We start from the raw sequence: 14,635 nt of genomic DNA on the forward strand, positions 1-14,635 counted from the left end.
CCTCCTAACCAATGTGCAATCAAGTGGTTTTGCATGGAGAAAACAGATACCACTGAAGGTTAGGCAAAATGCAGACCTTGTTGGTGTTTCTTGATTTTTCAGCTCTGTACTTCTGCTCTTCCAGGACTTTGACCAGGCCAGTGGTCATGTTGATACACAGCAGGCTTGAGATTCAGACAGCACAGCCATCTGGTTTTTTTTCCCATCTACAGGTATCCCACTGGGAGTTTCAACACAGCACTCCTTTCAGAGGTATTGATAAGTGCTGCCAAGCTTACAGGTGTTGCCCCAGCTGGTTGGCCGTTCCGGGCAAGAGTGTCAGAACTGAGTTTTAATAGCTGGCTGTGAATATACATGCCAGGAATATGCTACTTCAGAGCAGTAAATGACAGTCTTTCTCCTGTACCACCCTGTGCTTTTCCATGCCTGAAGCCATCCATCTCTTATTTGATTGTGGCATTATTTGGTATTTTTGTGAAGTAACAGCCACCGTATATTTCCATCAGGCAGCATACTCAAGAGTACCTCCATTAGAGTGCTCCAGACACAGAAGTGTTCTAAAATAGCAGGGGGAAACTCCAAAACAACTAACTTAGAGTTGAACCTCTTCTCATCACTGTTAAATTCTCTATGTTATATTACTTCAGCCCTCAAGATGAGATAATTGTCTATTGTTTCCCCTGTTAAGATCTATGATTTAATCACCTGGCTTGCTGTCTTGGTATCTGCATGTTCTTTGTATCTGCCTTAACTGACGTAGATCACCATGTTTTTTATCATATGTTAATCTGGGAAATGGCAAGACGGATAAGTGATTTCAGTAAGCTTGGCAAGCATAAACAGAGGCTTTTTCCACAAGAGAACTAATGTTAACTCAACCAAATCAACCTGGAAACTGATCAAAATTGTAAAAGGGTGTAATTGAGACAAAGTTGAAAGCTTAGAGAAAGTTGTCAGACAGTTACAGAGGAACCATAACAGTAAATATGGAAGGGAAATAAACTATTAGGTAGATCTTCTACACTTAACTGTAGTAATAAACTAACACTGTTTAAAGGAAGAATTAAGAAGAAAAAAAGATGAATAATGACATTTAATTAGAGTGATGCTTTCTTTGTCCCTATAGCTCTGTTCCCCTGCTCAGGATCATATCTATCCCCCTATTCATATTTTATTACTTATAGAAGGGCATGAAATATATAGGGCACTTATTTCATAAATCAGTAAAGGCATTCCTGGTATTCCACATTTTTCTTTGCCTCTAACTCTGTTCACACCTCTGATTCTCAAGTGAACACTCAATTCTTTACCCCAGGGTTCAGTGTGTGTTTGGTTTCCTTTATATTTTTTTTCTTTTATCTTCATTCTTGGGAATTTCTGGTTTAGCACACATACTGTAGGAAAGCATACTTCATGCAAGACAAATATGTGAACAAGGTGAAAGGCAGAGACAGATGGAACCATCTTTGTGATATCTAAACAAAATGCTGTGAACATAATGAAATACTTAAGCATTTGCATTACTATGTGAGCTTGAGCTGAAAGAACAAAACTGATGCAACAGTTACTCATATGTGGATTTAAAGCCTTAGTTTCTTTGCTGTTGACCTGCTATTACTGCATGCAGAATATAATTTGGGACTTTTAGAAGCTAATGAATATAGATTTCTAGCTACTTGACATCAATGAATGAATGAAGTGCTATGTGTTGTTTATGCCTGATTAGTCTTCATTAATTTTTATCATGGTCCTTTTCACTTTAATCATATGGAAGAAAGAACTGTTGTGAATCTTTGTTTTCCTCCCCTGCCCCAACACAGGGACTGCACTAGTTTTAGTGACAGAAGCCTGTACACGTAGTTTGATTTTCAGAGGAAAATACACAGAGCTTTATATGTTTCAGAGCTAGCAAGTGAAACCCAACCAGCAAATGACAATGACAGTCCAGAAAAATAATGCAGCCTCATCATAACTATGCGGGTAGGTTCTAAGAATTGCCCACGACAGACTTAGACTGTTGCCAAGTTTTTTTAGCTTAGTGGCTTTACTTTAGCTTATGAGGTATTGTGTGAGAAATGAGAAATGGGAAACTGAGGAAGCTGTTCTTTTCTGCAGTGAGGTAGTATGGCTCGCTGCTACTGCCAGCAGCAGTAATGATTCATGCTGGGTTTCCTATGCTTGCTTTTGGTTAGAGAAGGTTTCCCTTGATATTCTTGCTCTTTCCATAGCTGATTACTTTTATAGGTCAGAATGTTGAAACAAGGGTCTGCAAAATATGTGCATGTGTAAATTAAAAATAACTTTTGGAAATATCTGACTCTAGGGAGATCAGATTGTTAATACTTTCTCTTTCATTCCAGCCTCTTTCTGGGATACATGTAGTCCCAGTAGAGGTCTTATGAGAGGACAAACAATTCTCTGTTAAAGCAACAGCTGTGAACATCCTGTAGTTGGTTTTGTCATGCTTTACAATCCCATAACATACATTGGTAAAACTTGGGTATTCTGCAGTTTTTATGTGGGGATTGGCACCTAGTATTGTATTGCTATCTCCCTTTTATGCTCATTGTAGTTTAATGTGCTTCTGGTGGCTACATCATTTCAATAGGAAAATACCATGAAAATATTGAAATTCACCCTAGCAGGGAGCAAAGAGCATGTTCCTTGTGGAGTACTCCAATGCCATCGGCATTGTCTTCGAGCAGTTAGACCTAATGTTTATAAAATCAGGGAATCTCGGAGACTTACTAGAAGTATTTGCAGAACCTAAGATGAAGTGTATATACATATAAGTAGTGTGTGGTGATGGAGCTTGGGCTACTCTGATGGATCAGAAGCAGCAATACATGCTGCTTGCATTGCACCGTTGAAGAACTGAGCTAGATATTGTAGTCCTACCAAGCTCACAGTGCTGGCCCTTCCTTTGCGGTAGTACCAGCACGGTAGTACCAGCATATGTTTTTGCGGGGACAATTTTAGAATGGCTGCCGCGTTTCTCTCCCGTTTATCCGGTAACGCCGTAGGGTGCGAAGCGTCCGCAGAACAGAGGGACGCGTGTTTGACATGGGACTTGCCGCTTTCGAAGTGGAGAGCTCTGCCCTTCGCTCCCCGAGGGCAGGGGGCTGGGGAGCTGCCGCAGACGCGCTCCGGAGCTGGCCCCGCGACAGGGGCCGTTCCCCCAACACGGGCTGTCCCCGACGGGCCGGCGGGCGCAGCGTTGCCATGGAGACGGCGCCGCAGGGCCCGAGGGCGGGAGGGGGCGGCTCGCGCACCGCCCCCTCCCCCCGCCGCCCTGCCCTATTATAGTAGCGCTTCCGGCCGCGCGGACCGCTCTGACATCATCCTCCGCACCCCGGTGACGTCAGTGCCCGGAGCGGACCGTGACGTCAGTGCGTAGGGGCGCGCGGTGACGTGTTCTATTTAAAGCCGGCCGGGGGGGAGGATGGAGGCAGAGCGGGCAGGTGCCGCCGCCGGCAGCAGCGAGGTGGTCGCGTGCGCCGCGGAGCTGTAGGGCAGGGCGCGGCTCGGCTCTGCCCTCCCCTTTCCTTACCCCGGCAAGGAGGAGCGGGACGGAGCTGCGGGCTGCACGCGGCGGCTGCGCCTGCCCACCGCGAGGGGACGGGCGGGCGGTGGTGGAGGTGTGAGGCGGAGGCGGGGGATGCGAGCGGGCAGAGGCAGCGGCCCGGTGGCGCCGGAGCAGCCGGGCACCGCCTGACGCGGCGTCGCTCCCTCATTCCCTCCCTTCCTCCCTCCGTCCCACCGGCGGGGCTGAGCCCGCGGCCCCGCCGCAGAGCCGCGCGGGCTCGGCGGGGGCAGCCCCTCCCGCCGTCCGCCGTCAGTGACCGATCCGCCGCGGCCCAGGACGATGTTCTCCTGCCCGCCGCAGAAGAAGGCGTGACGGCGAGGAGCGGGCCCGCCGTCGTGAGAAGGAGGAGCGGCGCCCCGCATCTCCGCAGCCGGGGGTGGGCAGGCGGGTGGATCGGGAAGCGCGGCGCCCCGGTGCCCGCGGGCGACGCGCGGCCGCAGCCCGCCGGTAGCGGCCTCACGCCGGGAGTCAGATGCCAGCGCCGGTGCCACGGCTCGCTCTGCCTCCTCCGGAGAATGCATCCGTGTCCGCCGCGCTGCTGGCGGCGGTGCTAGGGGGAGCGGCGGCGTGGAGCTTTGCGTGCACCGCCTGCCCCATCCCGCTCCGCCTCTGAGGCACACGGAGCCCTTGGCGGCCGCGCACGTCCCGGCCAGAAGCGCCGCAGCCCCCGCCAGCCCCTCGCGGAGAAGGCGAGCGCCTCCCCGTCCGCCCGCAGGAGGGGACCCGTCTGCCCCCGAAGCCGCCGCTGCCGCCTGCCCGGGGGCCGGAGCCGCTGCCTGCGGGCGCCCGGCGGGGCCGGCGGCCATGGGAGCCCGGCCCGCGGGGGGCGCTCCGTAGGGTGCGGGCGGCCCCACTCGGCCCCCGGCAGCTGCGGCGAGCCCAGCGCAGCGTCCCCGCCGCCACGGGGCTGCGGAGCTGCCGGCGAGGCGAGGAGCGCCCCGGGGACGCGGCACCGCCGGTGCAAGGCGCCGCCGGCCGCCATGGGGTAAGGATGTCGCGGGTGCAGCCGCGCTGATGCCGGGGCGGGGGTGGGGGCGGCTGCCCGCGGAGCGCTGGAGGTGCAAGCGGGCGCTGCTGGATGCGCACGGAGGCGAACGGTCTCGCTGGAGGGGTGCGCCAGCGGCAGGAATCCTGATGCAATCTGTGCTGTGCATCAGCCCGGTGAAGGGAAAGCGGTGCAATCTGTGAGGGGCGTATCGCGATCCGCAGAGGCTCGCCTCCGCCGTAGCCACATCGGATCGCTGGAAGAGCCCTCTCGGCTTCCAGTTCCCCACCTTGAGGACCTTTCCTGGGTCGTTAAGGGATGGTCAGTCCTGAAAACGAGTGCTTTAAACTCGGCGTGCTAAGGTGAAATTCCAGAACAGCGAAAGCTCGCTTTAACTCTTCTGGAGTCTTCAGAGGATATCAAACAACGTGAATTTCCCAATAAATTGAAGGAGGCTCTAAGTAAATAGGCTTTAGAGCAGGTCCCCTAGTAAAATGGTGCATCCACTTAAGGTTTTAAGGAAATGAGAAGGAATAAAATCGGTAAAATTAGTCAGATACTACCTAAATTAGTAGGTAAAAAATGACAAAAGATACCTGTGAAAACTTTCCACAGGGGTATTCTTACGAATTTGTGTAATGAGATGAAAAAATAATCCTTGCTACGGGGCTTGTCTGATAGTGGAATGGTAGCTCATCCATGTTCAAAAGCAACAGAAACCTGGTGTGATTTGGCAAACTGCAAGGTGGAGGCAGATTTTTAATGCATTAACAAGATGCTATTTTTATGAGACTTCATGACAGTAGTTCAAAGTCTACAAAAGTTACAAATGGTGTCCTTTGTATTTTGTTCACTTAGGAATTCAAATGTGAAATTGATATATTACTATGGAAGTTACAGGTGTCTCTTTCCTCTAGCCATTTAGGACAGTTGGATTCTTCAATTTATTAACTTCCTTGAATGTGTGGTGATAACAGCTGCATCCTTGTCTCTGCCCTAGTCACTTGGGTTCACATTACAAGATGTAGGAAGGAATGATTCCTTAGGCTGTTTTATTTTTCTGATATCTCTCCTTCTATTAAAAAAAAAATCCAAACAGAATAAACCAAACTTGCAGCTATCTACATATCTGAGAAAGTGATGTGTTACAAAAAGCTGCTGAAAAGCTAAGTAATATTGTAATATTTTGGGATATATATGACTGCTAGGCAGTCACAGGTCTGTGTAGCTTTTAAAATTAAAATAATGGAAACCCTCTCATTTATTTAATATCAATACTGTGTTTGTAGATATTTCAGTTAAGTCTATCATATTATGCATCTAGGGAGCTGTTGAAGAGGAGTAAACATCCATTCTTGAGAACTCCGATGCTACTGGTATTTTAGTGTCATTGCTTCTTAACAAACAGTACAAATCCGTATCTGTAGAGAGTTGAAATAATCTTAAACACTGCAGTTGTTGGTGTGATGATTTGAGTAAGTATCTTGGCACATTGAGGTAAAGAAGACAATATTTGCTAGTAAAGATTTTTGAGACTCTTTAGACAGTACACATCGGGTATTGCAATATAGAATTCCTTTGCAGACCATTTTCTAACAAAGTGGACAAACCCAGAAATTTAGGTATGTTGCTGATAAGCTTCCTGCTCTCTGTGAGTGAGCACACCCAAGATAGGGCCAGCACCTACTCTGGATCTGTGGTTAAGTATCAGACCTTTGCTACTGTTCAGAACAGAGGTCTTGATTCAGTAGCTATTTTGTATTAATTTCTCAATGCAGTTGCCCATGGATGTCAGAGTATTTCTAGACCAAAGTGCACTGGACTCTTAATTCTGCGGTTGTAAAAACAGTCTTATGATACTCTACTAAGGTTTAAAACTGAGTGCTCTAGAAGCAAATTGCAAAATGGTTGGTAATTCCTGAACTAGTGCCGCACAAGGGTCTGTGTATTATATTCAGTATTTAATGGGTACTGCTATGCTGTGTAAGCTTTTACAGTCATCTTGTAATACGTGCTGGAGGAGAGTTTACCTATTCCAATGGTCAGAACACAGAAAACTTGAGATGGGGGAGGGGAGTTAGCTTGCCAAACCAACAGTGGCTTTCTTAATCTCATTTGTTATGTTGAAGAATTCACTGTTCTGCCAGTAGTTCAGACTGGCACATTGAATACCATCGGGCAAGCCAGGTTATTATGTACTGTGCATGTGGATACCAACTGGTGAGTGACTGGGCACTGGGCCAAGTACTGCTGTTAAATATTTTTTTGAGAAACTTGAAACTAGAGAAATGGTCTCCAGAGCAGTTCAGGAGGCATTCTCCTTGCTGCTGTACCGTCTATGTGTGTCTCTCATCTCACAGGAGAAGGTAAGTGAATCAAGCCTAGGGACTGTATAGGCCAGATGTCCACTCTTGCTTCTCTACTTGCCAGTCTTTCTCACCTCTTCTAGTTCATTCTCCCTGTTGCATAAACACAAGTTCTTACTGATAGTCACTGTTGAGTGATATAACCATTGTGGACACCCTTTTGTTGGGTTGACCACACAGAATATAGTGTTCTTTAATAGGAAGACATAGGTGTAAATAAGAGGACCTCAGTATGTTCTGTCCTAGCTCATAACATGTCTCTCCTCTATTCTCTGTGTTGAGTGATGAAGAATTTATCAGTATAGTACAGTCTTCTTTGAGCAGAGCTTTGATTACATTAACAATCCTCTAGAAACAGCTCTAAAGTAAATATACCCAAGATGTATACTGGTAGCCTAGGCTGTTATATACATTGACCAGGTAGTGAATAGTGATTATTCTGAGTTGGAAGGGACCCATGAGGATCACTGAGTCCAACTCTTATACGAATGGCCAGTGTGGGGATTGAACCCACAACCTTGGTATTATTAACACCATGCTCTAGCCAACTGAGCTTCAGTTGGGACCCATTGCCATATTTTTCTGGTCATTGGTACTGCTTGTACTTCAAGCTCTGGGCAGGGGAGGTAGAGATTTGTGTTAGTGGACTATGATGCAATCATTGCTTATGCTGGAATGAATACACTTGCTAGACACAGTGAGGAAGCTACCAGCTGTGAATTCTGGTAGGGATGAGAAGTTGGTGTCCTCTTAAACATAATCTCCAGGGTTAATTTCTGATTTATTAGTGGGTAATCTCTCCATAACCGCTTTTCTTTATGGCCTTCTGTGCTGTGGACAAATATCTAAATTTATGTTATTACCTTTTCCTTTCACTCATGCTGAATTATAAGGAATTACAAGGTAAAAGCTTCTGTAAGATGTACTCATCTCTGTCATGTCATGTTAATCAAGGTGTCTTTGTAAAGACTTCATCTTTTCAGTTTTGTTGGGCTATATTTAGTATGTTATCTTCATAAAGGTGCTTATGATATGTGTCATATATAATATATTGGAGATGGCAGAATTAGAATACTAGGGTTCTTAAGTTGGCTAGAGAATATTGTGGAAGATTAGTATTTTAGGGTATACTTACGAGTGTTGCGGTTGTCTAGAAATAAGTATTTTGATTTTTGGAAGTCTGTGGCTGTTTAATCCACTCGTAGCTGTTAATTTATTTGAAAGATGTGGAGTTAGTAAAATGCATTTCTTTAAAGCACTCAGGATCCAGGTCCCATTTTGAAGAGAGGATACTATAGGAGTAGAGGAATTGAGAGATCATGTGAATTCTAAACTGTAGGATGTCATGATTGTTGCAAAGCCCACTTGAAGTTTTAAAATCTAGAAATATGTGAAAATTTATACTCTTTGAACATACGAGATAGACAACTCCTGGTGTGGAAATTGGTTTTGGTTTGCTGCCTGTTAACTTGCTTTTATAGGTATTTCCAAACTACATACAGTCTGGCCCTGAAATGTTTCAGTTTTCTTTCTGTAGCTGGGTAACGAGACATGAACACTACAAAGCTGTTAGGAGCCAGAAGCTTTATTGACTGTTCAATTTGACCAGACTCAGGTTCTTCAACATGTTTTTCTCCCACAAGACTTAATGGTAGCTTTCCCAAAACTTTATCTTAGCAACACTTGCATCAGCTGTGCTTCTCTGACACAGAAATATTGCAGACAGTAGAGCAGGTGTAGCTTCTTGGCAGTAGTTCAGCGTTGCTGCCATTCCTGGCCATCTTGCTGTGTCAGGTAAAATGAGGTGCTTATTGTGTGAAAGCAGCAGCAGCAAAGTAGTTTATGCTGTCTTCTGTGGCAGTGTGGAGAGTGTAACAAATACTCAGATAACACCCACAAACTTGATCATCTGAAAAGAATTAGTACCGTATAAATACCATGACAGATAGACCGTGTGTAAATCAGCTTGAAATGGTTCATAAACTACTTTTTAGGCAACATTGTGTGGAGACCTCTACCATGCTTAAATTATCTTCTGTCACAGAGGTTTTATGACTGCAAAATAAGCGTGAGAAATCTAAACCAGATCTTCAGGCCTGGCAACATTAGTGTCCTCAGCACCATGGGGGATAGATAACTTTGTGCTGATTTAGTGAAGGTATTATGCCTTAAGGTTGCAGTTGGTCTGTTTCAGCATTTCTATACGTTATTAAGATTATGTAGACCAACTCTTTGGGTAAAATCGTAGTTCTGCTGAAAATAAGCATTTAAGTCCTTCCAATTCATCATGTTGAGATGATTCTTTTTCTCAGTCTCAAGGTAAGCATTAGATATAAGCTTTGTGCATGTGTTCTTGTGATTTCTCTCTTCCAAACAGTGCTTGCCCGACCACAGTTATTATTATCTTTGCAGGACTTGTAACCAGATGTCAGACCAATAGCTGAGGAAATACATAGTCTTGAAGCCATAGAGATCACAATAGCTTGAAATTCTGTAACAGGGCTTCTAATCAGGAGAGGCAATGACACTTAATTAGCATTAGAGTGTTTCTGGTTGCTACTTAGTTAAAGTTTTAAGTAGACTTTAGATATCACTTTTATGGGAACTTTTTTGCAAAACATTTATTCTTCATGATTGTCTCTTAAAACTGTAAGTTGATTTAAAGCTCTTAGCCTATCAGTCTTTAAATCACTGCTTTCTAATCTGTGCATTAGTATACTACAAAGAAGAGCATTATCTTATGATGTAAAACTAATTTACTAGTAATGTCTCATTAGTATAGGTGCCTGGGACAACATTTTAGTTGAGGCTATGGTTTTTCAGAGTACTCCAGATCAGTGACCATCTAAACAATACAGATATTTCATACAGATTAGGACTTAGTTCTTCTACTCTTTAGATACCTGTGTTTGAAGCTGTTGAGGCCTAAAGTTATTACCAGGAACCAATGTTCTCTTCTAGTCTGGAACTTTAAAGTTTCTTGCTTAGAGGTGCTTAGCAAGGAGGTGAGTGTGGTGTAGAGATACCCAAATCTGGAATGGAACTCACATAATTATATGTAAAAATGCCTGTGTTTTAACAATGTGCACTTTGTATCTGAGAGAGTCCTGCACTTGAGGGAAATCTAAGGCTTCCCCATGTGCCTTGGTTATAGTGTTAGTAACAGGTAACTGTAATAATGAGCAAAGAGACAAGGTATTCTGTATTATTTGAAGTAAAAACAAAAATCGGAGTTCATGTCTTCCTTTTTTTCTATTTCAAAAATACCACATTATGTTGAAACATGTATTTAAAAGCCCTACTTAAGTGAAAGCTTTCTATAAAAAAATTTGGAAGAGCATGCTTTCTCATTTGGGGTTTTGTGCTGTTCTCCCTGCAAGGCTTTTTCAGATATATTCTGTCTTAAAGCTAAGGTGCAATGGGTGTGAAAGCACTGCATTATAAAAATCTTCTTTTAGATCCACTTTTGATGGTAGGCTTCTTTTCCCCATTCTGTTCCAAGTTTTTTATATTTTCCAAGGCTTGGCCATGTGAGATCCACCAAAATTAGTGTTCAGGACAGGGAGATTAAAGGGGAGAAAAGGCTAGAGGGAGTGTGGTTTTATTCCACATGGGACTTGCACCATGGACTCTGTTGTACCTACACAGAGGTGATATTGCTCCATTCTGCAAAGTAATGGAACTGTGTTTCAATACTGTATTGATTTTCTGGAACTGCATCACAGACATGCTTCTGGCAACATACTGGGTTCTGACATGCTTCTTTGGTGGCAAGTAGTGGTGAATGCCAGTAATTGTTAATAAATTAGTCTAGGGAGACAGTGTTTAAACATGCAATAGATATGCTGGATTGCCAGATACAAGCATGTATTGACATTTCCAGTAACTAGTCATGATATTTTTTTTTTAAGCTACAGATAACAAGTTATCCAACTTAAGCAGTCTGCATCACTTGTTTTGTCTAATAGCTTTTACCTGAATAAAGAGGGAAGAACTTGAAATACATAGTTCCTCTCAGGTTTTTCTTCTTCCTCCACCTACATACAGATGATTCACAGGCACTGTTTTGTTGATCTTTGTGGCAGTACTCTTTGCCAACATCTTGATTGTTAGGTTTTCATGGAGCCACCAAACAGTGGGAACCACAGAAGACAGGGACTGCTTTTTCCAGTTGTCTGTTGCAGCACCAATGTTTGTGCAGTGAGCCAATCCAATACTGTAACCCAGCTGACTGCAAATACAGGGACATGCAGAAGGGAAGTGCCATTAGAGGTGGGGTAGACCTACCTTTTACTGCAGCAGTATCTGTTTATTCTCATGGGAGTGTTCAAAAAGATCCAGACTCAGAGCTATCCCTGTTCAAGTTTGCGCTCAGTTTTGAAGCTCAAGTTTGGAAAGGTTTCTTTAAGACTGTCCACTAGGTTGAGTCTCAGCTTATTAAGAAATCGAGGGTTTGCACCTTTCTATAGTGTATTTAATAGTTTAAAAAAACCTCAAACAACAAACAACCCCCCCAAAAATGGAAAACAAAACAAAATCCCAAACAAACAAAAAACCTCAAACCAAACCATTATGGGTAATATTGCCAGGGTTTAAAATTTGGGTTTCTAAAATGCTTTTAAATTACTTATTCCATAAATAGTATATTCTAGTCTCGGATCCATAGTTAGTCTTGAAGCTCTTGTAAGAGGGCATATGTTGAGATCCTCCTTGGGTTTTAAAAACTGAAGAATGAGCTTTAAATGGTCAATACTTTTCAGTGAAGTGTTCATGAAATAAATCATCTTTGAAATGTATTCTCACAATTCCTACTTCTTACGCCTGTTCATTTCCAACGGAGCGCTAACAGCAGCTTGTCTATACAAAAGGCATGATATTGGACAAAACAGTGTTTTCTCCAACACATGACTTACTGTGGAGTATGCAGCCATGTCAGTCTTCTTAGGTATGAAGTGTTTTTCATACCAACAAAAATAAGCATGCAGAATAATATATATTGTATAGCTCTGTTCTCAAATGATTGCATGCAGTAAACTGAGGTCCTAGGCAACTATTTCAGTGATTGTCTTTGAAACTGGAACACCTGTGCTTTTGCACGAGTGATATTTTTCACTGTGTGACTAAAGAAGTTAACCTGCAATTAGGAACATTTCTCTTGGATTAACTTAGTTTCAGCTACTGGATATGGATTTCCAAGTGCTCTTTTAACATCTGAGTAGACATCCCTTCCATGTCAATATTTGTTCTTGTCCTTTTTACAAAACATAAAAGGAACTCCTTTGCTTTAGCAAGCTTACTGCCCAGGCATCCAGAGCTCTCTGCATAGGGAGGAACTGAGTTTCTACAAGGAAATGATTGACAGTGCTTGGGAATAGGTGGTATCCTGCTGATTTGACTCGAAGGTAGTCATGGTTCTTCAGAAGCACTGCACAGCTCAGATGGCAGCATGTCTAGCTATGTATGATAGTAAAACCCTCAGGATCTTTGAGAAGTTTTCAGGAAAAAGACACCAGTGCTGAAGCACATTATTAAATAATGATCCTTTTTGGTTGCGTTCTGTGAAACACGAGCACTTAATGCTAGATTCTGTGATTTACCTCACATCTGAATGCAAGTGCTGCCTATGTTTCTTACAATGGATCCTGATGGGCCACTCAAGATCTGAAGTAGTTTTTACTGATAATTATGTATTTGGTGACCTTAAATGTAACATAGATATTTTAAAAAAATTTTTTACTTTTGTCCATGTTAATTACAGTTTTTAAAATCAGGTTGCAACAATAGCTAGAATAGTTCTGTTACTGGGATGGATTGATGAAGTGTTGTAGGGGCCTTTAACATATTCCATTTACTTTTATTGTTGGCAGGATTTGAGAGTTAGTATTATTCTAAAATAGAGTTCTCAGACAAAGAAAGACAGTCTGCTTTTCCCCAATTGTTCTTACAAAGAACAATTTTACTTACCATGGAAATATATTTAAAGAGTCCTTCTCTTCTGCTCCTTAGTAACAACCTTAAATCCTAGATTTAAAGAATACTGCTGCTCTTGAGTGCTCAGAGATGGACATGGTACTCCTCAAATCCCTAGTGCTAAGTCAGCCTTAACAGATGGGATCAAAATCTAGATCTTGTAAAGGTTACCTTCTGTTCCACTGTCTTGCTTGTCTTTTTGTCTTGGTACTTCTGCCACTGACTGTTGTTTTTGTCAAACTCAAGACTTTGCTGATTCAGAGAACCCTAAATTATTTTATCTTACACGTATGCTGTTCATCTTCCTGAAGAACTGTTCCTCTTTATTTGCTTGTAAACACTGGAAACATTTTTGCAATGAAGTGTGGTATTAGTACTTCCTGCTCATGGCATTCTATTGATGAGGTTACGGATTCATGTATCATACTGTGTATTCTGTTTCTAAACACAAAATCCTTTAGTAGTGGAAAATGGCAGTTTCTGCTATATGGACTAGTATTTGATGCTTCAGTTAAGCCTCTTTTGGACATAAACATGTGAGCACCTAAGTGCTCCAATTTTGCAAGAGTATGTTGTGTTTAGCATAGGCTATAGAATGTTTTTAAATACAGCTTTATTTAAAACTGACTTTGCAATAGAAGCATTCTGTGACTAACTAATGAACCTACTTAGTTTTGGCTACTGTTCATTTCATGAAGAATAGCTCTAGGGCTTGGTTTTTTGCATTTAATACTTGTACTGATATTTGTGGAAAGGAGTGGGTGAGGGAGGCTTTTCTAGTTCTTGGTTCACACATAGGTTTTGAATGCTTTGAACTCTACCAGTTCATTCAAGTACTGTGTAAGGAAAATTGTTCCTGCTCATAAAAAAAGGTCATGCTGAAATAACTGACTCTTAACAAGCACTGAATCCTGGTCTTTGATTAGGTGCTTCCTGACTAGTAGCAGGCATTTATTGCTGAATGTTTTTATTGAGTTATTAAGTATAAGCGTCTAATGTAAGCAATTCAATTGCATGTGAAATAAGTAAGAAAATTCCAGATTTATCTGTCACACAGGCATTTGAGCCAACACTTCTGCACAAACTATATGGTATCCATTTTGTTGCTCAGTTTGTCAAACTGCTAAGCAGTTTCCTGAGACATGATTTTTTTTGTTTTTGTCTGAGTAAAGGAGTGACACCTATCTTGAGGTTAAAACTGAAGTATGTGCCTTTCTTAAGTATAACTTAAATTTTGAAATATTGTTTGCAAAGTGATTGGTAATCTAGTTCTAGTACAATTACCACATTGTACTTGTCTTTATCAGCACAATCAAAGCAAGCACATGAGCTGTCAGTGGAAAAATGTTTCTTTGCGTTATTTCAGTAGCAATACCCAATGATAGTACTGATACAGCCCTTGTGTTTTGGGAACAGTCATGTTCACAGAATCACGTAATCACAAAATGGGTCAAGTTGGAAGGCACCACAGTGGGTCATCTGGTCCAACCTCCCTGCTAAAGTAGAGCCATCCTAGAGCGTAGGACACAGGATTGCATCCAGGTGGTTCTTAAATATCTCCAGTGAGGGAGACTCCAGAACCTGTCTGGGCGATCTGTTCCAGTGCATGGTCACCCACACAGTAAAAAATATTTAGGTGGAACTTCCCGTCCATCAGTTTCTGCCCATTGCCTCTTGACCTATTGCTCAGCACCACCAAGAAGAGCCTGTATCCATCCTCTTGGCAGC

The 14,635-nt window shown here is 43.1% G+C and overlaps 1 protein-coding gene across 1 annotated transcript in view; it reads left to right on the forward strand.

Annotated features, from left to right (window-relative positions):
- Window positions 1–4,158: 4,158 nt before the first annotated feature.
- Window positions 4,159–14,635, forward strand: part of HOMER1 (homer scaffold protein 1) — a 92,121-nt gene continuing 81,644 nt past the window's right edge. Inside the window, exon 1 of the mRNA XM_032676072.1 lies at window positions 4,159–4,571. Coding sequence (XP_032531963.1) covers window positions 4,567–4,571 — 5 coding nt within the window. The 5' untranslated portion in view covers window positions 4,159–4,566. The remainder of the gene's footprint in view (window positions 4,572–14,635) is intronic.

This window comes from Chiroxiphia lanceolata, chromosome Z (genome assembly GCF_009829145.1).
Source record: "Chiroxiphia lanceolata isolate bChiLan1 chromosome Z, bChiLan1.pri, whole genome shotgun sequence".
NCBI lineage: Eukaryota > Metazoa > Chordata > Aves > Passeriformes > Pipridae > Chiroxiphia > Chiroxiphia lanceolata.